This window comes from Triticum aestivum, chromosome 4D, assembly GCF_018294505.1.
Source record: "Triticum aestivum cultivar Chinese Spring chromosome 4D, IWGSC CS RefSeq v2.1, whole genome shotgun sequence".
In the NCBI taxonomy this organism is placed as follows: domain Eukaryota; kingdom Viridiplantae; phylum Streptophyta; class Magnoliopsida; order Poales; family Poaceae; genus Triticum; species Triticum aestivum.
Genome location: NC_057805.1, coordinates 508,770,311 through 508,779,954, shown reverse-complemented (window position 1 = coordinate 508,779,954; position 9,644 = coordinate 508,770,311). Strand labels below are relative to the sequence as shown.

General features: G+C 42.0%; 1 protein-coding gene across 1 annotated transcript; it reads right to left on the bottom strand.

Annotated features, from left to right (window-relative positions):
- Nucleotides 1-702: 702 nt before the first annotated feature.
- Nucleotides 703-9,042, bottom strand: LOC123099132 (uncharacterized). Its single transcript, XM_044521276.1, has 16 exons — nucleotides 8,713-9,042; nucleotides 8,532-8,615; nucleotides 7,917-7,990; nucleotides 7,207-7,240; nucleotides 7,074-7,132; nucleotides 6,725-6,839; nucleotides 6,594-6,631; nucleotides 6,374-6,471; nucleotides 6,199-6,254; nucleotides 4,117-4,405; nucleotides 3,779-3,894; nucleotides 3,204-3,260; nucleotides 1,780-1,845; nucleotides 1,411-1,485; nucleotides 1,132-1,203; nucleotides 703-1,007 (listed from the first exon to the last, which is right to left on the bottom strand). Exons 1-15 carry the CDS (start codon nucleotides 8,857-8,859, stop codon nucleotides 1,153-1,155), a joined length of 1,359 nt encoding a protein of 452 aa, XP_044377211.1. The 5' UTR covers nucleotides 8,860-9,042; the 3' UTR covers nucleotides 703-1,007; nucleotides 1,132-1,152.
- Between the last annotated feature and the right edge of the window lie 602 nt (nucleotides 9,043-9,644).

The window sequence follows — 9,644 nt, the reverse complement described above, 5'->3', positions numbered from 1 at the left end:
CCTAGCCAACGAGTTTCAAAAGTTGATACATTAAGATCTGTGCGGCACATCTAACGGCAGCCGATGCGTCCACTGGGAGAAGCCAATTTTTTTTGTTTCAAACTTGATAAAGGCAAGTGCAGAAGTATGAGTATGAAATGTTGTCATCAATAAAGTTATTAGGTTTACAGTAGTGATTGGATTTGATAGATTTTTTGTAGGAGGAGAAGCCGCAAGGGTTGGTGTTGTTGGTGCAGACACTCCCATCACCAAGGTTCTCCGATGAGCATCGTATGTTGCAAAAGCGACATGCCGTCTAGTACAAGGAGGCACTCACTGTTGCGAACAAGTCGTCGACGGCCTCCTTCATGTCGGTGCAACATTTTCGATGCTGCAACCATTATGGGAGTGTCACCAATGCTTCAAGGGAACATCAGCGATACTGCAAGAGCACGAGCTGCAGCTAGTTAGGGGGAAGGCCGGCAATGTTGGTGGTCGACAAGGCTACGATGATGTTGCAAAGCAGTGCTGGTGTTGTTCACAGTTTTTGGTTGGAAGGGGGGTGCACAAGGCAAAGGCGAGTATCTAACGGCACGGGAGGCGGCCAATTTCTTCCACGCGACAACCTTTTTCTGTTGTTGCTGTTGTCATGTACTATAGCACTTGTGACGCTCATCTGAAAGAACTTAGGATATGGAGTAGCATTGCCTGAGAACGAAAACATACCTTCTGAGTTGCACTCCATTTCTCAATTAAGTTATAATGTGGTCATGTGGCCATGATTAGCCCAGTCATGGATTCATAATTTGCACAAGTTGCTAGCACTTACTATTACAACACAAATGAAACACACCAAACTTAAAGGAAGACGATTATACTCTATTATGCCCAACGCAAACAACCCATGACTAGAGATCATACACATTACATATAACCAGCAAAGTGAGAAAAGATTATGTATGCTAACAGATTCCATGCCGAGCAATTCTGTCGAGTCTCTCTCACATCGCCTTGTGTGCTTACGAGAACTGTAAGTAACAGTCTCGGAAAAAATTAGTTCACACGGTAAAGGTAAGTCTGATTAAAAAAAAGCTTTTCCCATAACCAGTTTTTAAAGAAATATGCCTTCTAATAAAGTGAAACAGCAGATACCTGTCATGTTAATTGGTTTTCCTATTGCTTGGGGCCTTCTGAACATGCAGCCAGAAGGCCGCGCTCAATGCACTGTCAAAAAAGATATAAGGTTAAGAAATGGTGTTTTAACCGATCGAAAGTAGCTGGGTCTTTCTGATGACAGGACTCTATATGTGTTAGCAAAATTGAGTACGTTACACTACATAGCACTTCTTTGGACATGACAACATTTATGAAGTGCATTATTTTAGTAATTGCAAAAGATTGAAGCCAAATCTGCTTATTTTTCTTAGGTACCTGAAGAAGATAGCCATGGAGCCAATCTAACGTTTGAGGAAACGAGTTTGCTGAGATGTCAACAACAGTCAACCCCTGATCGGATTTAGACAGTAGGTTAGAGAAAACAAACAATGAAACACTAAACTAGAAAAGATGGTGATTCAATACAAGAAACAACATGATCCTTGACTCCTTGGGTAAATAGCTCTTGTAAAAAAAATGACATCTTGAAGTAAAACATGACTAGCCGATTTCAAGCTTTTCATGGGCAAATACCCTGTTGGGGGGGGGGGGGGGCTTTCTAGCAGTTTAAACATGACAAATTTGACAAATGGGTCATCGCCAAGGAACAAATTTCACACTTTTGACCGATGAAGGAAAAATTACCTGTGCCTCAAAAGAGCAAAGATAATCCTGAATAAGTTTGAGGTTGTTTATAAGCTTTCGATGATCCTGAACAACATCAACTAAAAGTCAGATGCTAACCTGCAGTTTTTTTTTTCTAAGAGAAAGAAGAAAAAAGGAAACACGATACTCGGTACTGGGTAATGTCACTTCAAAATTCAAACATTGATGTTAAGCATAAAAAATATGGTAAAAGATAAAATGGGGAATTTCAAGGAGTTACAATTATCTCATGCTCATATTTCATTAAACAAGGCTACTTAAAGTCACATAGGGAAAGTATGCTGCACCACTTCGCATATACCGCCTCCGTCCCAAAATAAGTGTCGTGGCTTTACTTCAAATTTGTTCAAACTTGAACTAAAGCCACGGCGCTTATTTTGGGACGGAGGGAGTATATTCTGATATCAGGACTATAACAGAGTTAGATGGTTGTTACTAGTAACTGCATCAAAGAGCCAAGGTTTTTGAGTCGCCAAGTCAAGCCAAGTCGCCGAGGCTGCGGCTAGTGGCTTGCTGGCTTGAGTCAGCGACTTGGCTTGATTAGTCGCCCCAAGTCGCCATGGCACAACAGTACATAGAGCAGCAGAGCACATAGATATACAGCAGCAGAAGAGCACATATACAACAGAGAAAATATACTACATCTAAGCAGAGCACATGTAGAGCCCACCCTGCGCTCTCTTTCATATACTATATCTAAGCAGAGCACATATATGGCCCACCCTGCGCTCTCTTTCCTTCGGTCCTCCTCCTTCCCCAGTCCCCACATGATCACATATACAACAGCAGCAAGCCACGCGAGCCAGCGAGCCAGCGAGTCGTGCGACTAATCGCCCCAAGTCACCGGCGAGCCACGCGAGTCGCGCGACTTGCTCCCTGAGTCAAGTCGCCTGCGCGAGCCAGCCACGCCGCGACGACTTGGCAATTAGTCGGCAACTAATCGGCGATTAGTCGGCGACTCAAAAACAGAGCAAAGAGCTAGATGGTTGTTAGTAATAATTGCATCACAGAGCTAGATGGTTATTGGTATTAATTGTATCAATGATACGGATAATTCTTATCACCTAATACCAATTCATGGTTTCTGTAAAAGATATAGACCAATAGATTGACATTTAATACCCCTAAAAAATTAGATTGACATTTAATAACGACTCAGCATGCTTGCCGCTATAGCCTTAAAACGAGGATAATAAAAACAAAGCACAGTTGCTAGTCAGATGGTAGACATCATGGAGCTTTCCTTCCAAGTTTTCATGAGACTAATCATTTAATGTCACTTATGATAACCATGCTTACATGCAAAAAAAAAAGAAGAAACTATGCTTATACCACATGATTTTACAGGATAGTACCAAGACAAAACAATAATTTACTTGTGTACTCAAGCTTTTCAGGAATACCTGAGGAAGGCAATTATCTCTGATAGCTCTAGTGGCTATCCATTCCTCTAACAATGCCTGAACAGACAAACAAAGCAAATCTGAACGAGAATGAAATGGGCTAACAAACCAAATAATATGAGTGTGTAAAATACAGAAAATATCAAATATGAAAGCCAGATACGTGTTCTGGGTATACTTTAGAATTTCTAGCTGGGACGATGCGCCTATTTCCGGCAAGCACAACTTCAGAGAAGGAATCAGTTTGAAACAGAAGAAAGGTAGGCCTTCAACTTGGTTATTTGGAGAGGTCAGAAACGCAAAACAGAAAATATTAAATATGGAAGCCAGATATGTGTTCTGGATATATTTTAGAAATTATAGCTGGGACGCTGCACCTATTCCAGGCAAGAGCAATTTCAGAGAAAGAACCAGTTTGAAAGAGAAGAAAGGTAGGCCTTCAACTTGGTTATTTGGAGAGGTCAGAAACGCAAAACAAACTTTTCATGGAAGTAGGTTTGTTGGTTTGATGTATGAAACAAGAAATTAAATATATGGAAACACATTTAAATTTATAAACCAGGTAGACAACACACCTTGTGATCAAAATCAGACATCCTCAACACAATTGGAACAACTATCGGTTCAGCAGCAGGCTTGTCTTTCTTGGCACTGTTGTTCTTCTGTTGGTCCAAATCCTTTTGTCCATTGCCTACAAAGTATAAAGACAGTGACTGGCCACCAACTAGAACATGGCACAGTACAGTATTCTGCAAGAACCATACAGGATTTGATCCTTTACTTCCCCAGATACTATATTTTTCCACCAACTAGAACAAGAAATAGAGATTTACTTTGGCACACACCAGCCATGTTGTCATACTGACCACACAACAGTAACACGGGTCACATTTATCAGAGTAATTTGACTTACCTTCAGCTTTGAGAATTTTCTCTTCAGAATCAGAAGAGGTAATCTCATGGCTGTCAGCACCAGACAGCCCTTCACTGGTCCTACTCTCAGGCAGGCAGTCCTGGCTTTGTATGATATCTTCCTTTAGAACACTTACAATGTTCTCAGGTTGACCATTTTCTGATTGCTGTTCTGTTTTCTTTTCTGCAGAGATGGATGAATTTCCAGATTCAACCTTTTTCTCAATTCTGGAATTGTCATCTGCATTCTCCTCGTCCATCAGGTAAATGCTTGGATCCAAATGAATTCCCTGAAGTCAAAATATCAGCCAAAATTAGACATAATTTACACATGTGGGGCCCACTAACTAAATACAGATGCTACAGATCTTTTGGCTAGCTCCCACCCACCATCCCAAACAAAATCCATCTTCTGCTTTGTATTACTGGTCACCCCACCATCCCCAACAAAATCCATCTTCTGCTTTGTACTACTGGTCAGACATCACTAGCTAATCTCAAATGCAACAAGTGCTAGAAAGTAAATGTGGTAGTGTAGAGCTATGCAGGAACTATTTTTTAAAGCTTCTAACCATGTTGAGCAACAGCAGAAATGTGTGGACTGTCAGATTATTCACATCCAAAAGAAAATAATTTTAACTGCCAGTGAAGTTCTGCCATGCCGCAAAAGCAGGAGTGGGCTATGCTGTCAACGAGCAATTTCTGTACACATGTTATGTAATGTTCACACATATATGTATGTGCACTCCACTTTGGTCCATGAAGATCTGTGACGCATGAAGCAAACATAGACAGCTTAAACCAATGCAGCACAGATCTGCCTCCGAGTCTTTACAGGTTTGGAAAGAAGGGTAATTTGGGCTTTTCCGCTTTTAAACTTTTTTCTGTTCTTGTTTCCTCCATTAAAAAGTTGCGACTTTCCAAACGTTTTCGGTTCCATAGGTTTTTATGGATGACATTGACATATGCCAGTTTGCCTGTCTCCAGACTAGTTAGCTGGTATTTCCATATCATTTTTTTCCAAAAAGGATGCGGGTGCCCAATGGCCCTGTCAGATTGGGCCCCACTATCAGCCAAATATTTTTCTGTCTCACACAGAAGGGGGAGAAAGAAAAGTGATCCACGAATCCCCCGCGCCATTCATGCTCTCACCCGCCGACGGTACTCGTATGCATGCCATGCAATTGAACAAATACTCTCAAGACAAAATGACGGAAGAGTGAATAGCTAACATACACACGAACACAATTATATTACCTCCGTCCCAAAATCCTTGTCTTAGATTTGTCTAGATACGGATGTTAAAGTTGGGACGGAGGGAGTAGAAAGTAATGATCTGCTCTGAGCCTCTGATTCATTCGAAAGCTAGCAACGGCAACATGGTTGACAGAGAGCGAGACATTGAGGGTGATGGATGGTGCGGTTGGGCACGAAAGCCAAAAGCCACAGGAGAGAGGATACCACATGTATGTGAACAAAAATTTCCATTTTAACATAAAGATGTTGCTGTGTTGGCATGTTTGGGAAAATATCATATCAGCTACTGACGCCTCCCTTCATTGTTGCATCCTCTGCTCATGTTTGCACAATATACCCACGGAACACTAACAAGGACAAATGTACATCCTTCTAGAAGGAAATCCAAAAGGCCAGATAGTGTTGTGATTGAAGTTGGATGATGGGAAATGCAAGCAAAATGGCTGGTAGAAGTTTTTGATAACCATCCCAAATTATGTCTCGTTTTGCAATAGAAGGTAATGATCAATGTAAAATGACCGCTGTAACATCATATGACATGTCTACACATACTAATTGGCACTGTACAATTAAGAAACAGTAGAACTGAAGACTTTCTGTCAGTTAGTATTCAATGTGCAGAAAAAGTCCTCTATAGTATCCAACCCTACTGCTGGGCCCTCCGCTCAATAATATCCAATCGAACAGGCATTTGAACACCATGCTGTAGGAATTAAAATGACAAAACAATATAGAGCTGAGGTATTTTCACAAAATTATTTCACAGTGCAACCCATAAATATGGTTTTTTGTTTTCAGGAGAAACATGTAAGGCATAACAACATACCTCTATTATAATTGGCTTCCCATCTTTCATTGCTTTCTTCAAATCACCAGCCAAACCTGGTAAATGTGAACAGCAAGCAAAAAAAAAAATGAGTGCCTGCAACTAATTATATCCAAAGTAAGCAGCTTTTATGTGTGCAATACAAAACCCTTCTTTCCACACAAAAATTAAATACCTTTGCGAACAACTCTGCATTCTCTGCAAAATTCGGTGATAAGTTCTTCAGGTGAATTAAAATCCCGAGCCCACACAGGTACTGAAGTTAGCGGGGCACTGCATGTGTTGTTGAGATCAGTAATCTATTCACAGACTACAGGTTTTGGAAATGGGGAACCATGGGCACATCAAACAACTCATATGGCAGAGAATAACCAAGACCAGGAAAAGAAACTCACTCTGTTGATGTCCGCAACAACTCATATACCATGTCTGTCTACATGTTATAATCAAGAAATGAAGTCAAGGTGACAATGGTAGCAAACAGGACTCTTATATATGGCACATACAATGGGAAGAGAAAATAAACCTGTAAAACATTTGGTAGGTTGAGCCTTTGAGCTAGCTGTGTAGCAATTGTTGATTTTCCAGTGCAAGCAGTTCCACACACCAAAATTACTAGTGGTACTCTTTGATGATGGAATCTGCAGTTAAGGATAAATAGAGCATAAACATGTTATCAAAATGACACTGAAGTAAAGCTTCTGCAAAGTAGACTTGACATGAAGACAACAATAATATAAGGTTACCACCTTAAACTATGGAATTCATTATCATTAATAAGGTACAATTGAAAAGAAGTCCGAGGGAGCCTACTCTAGTAAGGTCCCAAACATTATATTATTCAAAATAGAGCAGCCTTTCCTCCAAAAACACACCTTGTCATCATCTTATATCGATTAATGTAGTCCTCTCCATATCCCCTTTTCTCCATTAGCTGTAAATAAACTAGTACTTTTAAGTTAACAAAATAACAAACATGTCTATTTAAATGAAGTTAAAGGTAGTCACCTTGAAAAGGTTGGCCTCTAAGTCACTCTGTGAACTGCCCAAAACATTTGCTAGCATATAAGTCTAAAAATCAGGAATTGATGAATGGTGATACACAAATTAGTTAAGTGTAAACCTTATCAGTAAGGTTTTCAATTTGCTATCATGACAACAATAATGATTCGAAAATATTATGTATGCGACACTTTCATCATTTGAAAACAAAAGAAAAACATGTGGGAAACTGTTGAAGTGTATATGTGAATTGTCTAGCCCTTTCCATCAGTTCGGACTTTTGGTTGCGTTGGCTAGTATAATAACAAAGTGTTTTTACTAACTTAAATAAATGTTTCAGTGACTCACATATCACAATTCATGCGACTTGACTGACACTTTCTGGCTAAAGTGACAAATTTTCATGCTACAAGCAACAGGCGCTCTGCACCTCGGGATATACTAAAATTTGAACAGTGGGCTATCTAAAATAATAGGTGAAATTGAGACGGCGACATATATGCAGAAGAACACAATTAGTATAGCTTGATGAGCCTAAGGCAAATTTTTGATATGATTAACAAGAGAATCAAGAGAAAGAAGTAGCAGATTGTTCGAATTCATGCATGACTAAGTACGTACACCACAAAAAAGAACCGAAGGAAAGAGCATGATGAACAGTGTAAGCAATATAGAACACAGGGGGGAAATATAGAGTGAAGGGCAAACAAACATACACATCAAGAAGGCTGTTGTCGACGAGCAACTTCTTGAGCTCAAGGGCAATCTTAATGGCAACGTGGTTCGGAATCTGAAGAAGGAGGCGCGAAAGAAGGCCAAAGTTGTTAGCTTACACTTTGTCACAGTCTTTTCTTGGTACTCCCTCCGTAAACTAATATAAGAGCGTTTAGAATACTAAAATAGTGATCTAAATGCTCTTATATTAGTTTACGGAGGGAGTAGTTGATATCGAAACTAGAAGTGTAAGTTGTTGGAAGCGTAGCATATTTTTCACTATTCGTTTGTAGTATTCGATAATGGCAAGGGAAATAGCTCGGCATTGTTTTTGTAGAAAAATAAATAACTTGGCATTGCCGGTAGTTGGTGTTAAATCTCGAGTTCTTGGACCAAATTGGAATAGCACAAGACATACAGCTGACGGTTATAAGTGACTTGCTGGAGGATCGATGTTTTTAAGGTACTCCCTCTGTAAACTAAAATAAGATCATTTAGATCATCACTACTTTAGTAATCTAAACGATCTTATATTAGTTTACAGAGGGAGTAATAGGCAACCTTGAGTCGACACAGCGGATTAAACAGAGGGGAAAAAATTCAGTAAAAGCAGAGACCTTGGTGACGGTGAGCATCCTGCTGAGGAGGAACCTGGAGAGGACGTAGTAGTGGTCGGCGTTCTCCCCGAGCCAGACCTTGACCTGACGACGCAACCACGGCAGAGAAGCAAACGAAATGAGCCCGAACGGCGGAGAGCGAGGGATGGGGGAGAAGGGGAGGGCGACGGGGGGGACTGACCTTGACGAAGTCGTACTTGGAGGAGGCGTTGCGGGAGGGGAGCCTGGCGGCGGCCGCGGCGGAGGAGGAGCCGCCCTCGCCGCCGGCGTGCTCCGGCGGAGGGTCCGGATCCCCGGAGCCGGAGGCGGCCCCGGCCTGGTCCTGCATCGGGGGGAGGAGAGCGCGACGGCGGCCTGATCGATCTGGACGGGGAAGTGCGTGCCGGGGGTGGATGCTTCTCCTTGGTTCGACCGACGGTGCGGTGGTCGGCGGGTGGTGTCGCGTGGCGTCGTGCGCGTCCGTTTCTTCTTCCTCTTTGCTTTGCAGAATCGGACACGGTCTTGGTATTGGCACCTTTTTTTCTTCCTTCAATACAAAAAAGGCCAAAGGTCATGTAGTGTGTATTAAAGTCGACCAACCCTTAAGTTCAGAATAAAAGGTCGAAGGTGGGTAAATCGATTTCTGCATTCACCCGTGACGCGCCGGGAGCGAAGCTCGATGCCGCCCCCTCATAAAGAAGAAGAAGGAGAAGAAGAAGAAGAAGAAGAAGCTCGATGCCGCCCCCTCATGAAAAAGAAGAAGAAGCTCGATGCCGCCTCTAGAACTCTCAATGGAGCAGGAAAACGTTGCTGACGCAAGCAGCAAGGAAGTTGTCGGTCAAAGCCAGAAGATGAGGGCCGCAACAATCTGAAAACATATCACTGTCTCGGAAAAGAAGGTGATGAAGAGGGTTGGACGAACACCCTAGATCTAGACAAATATACCCGGGGAGACGTAACTTCACAAGCCCCTCCAACAACACAGTCTGAATGTTGTCGGTCGGAGAAGAAGCAATAGGACCAAGACATGAAGTGGAACTATCCACACCGCCGGGAGACGCCTTCGAAGACCACCGAGATAACACGAAGACACAACCATATCCACCATTCCGAAAGAGCAGCGACCAGATGCCC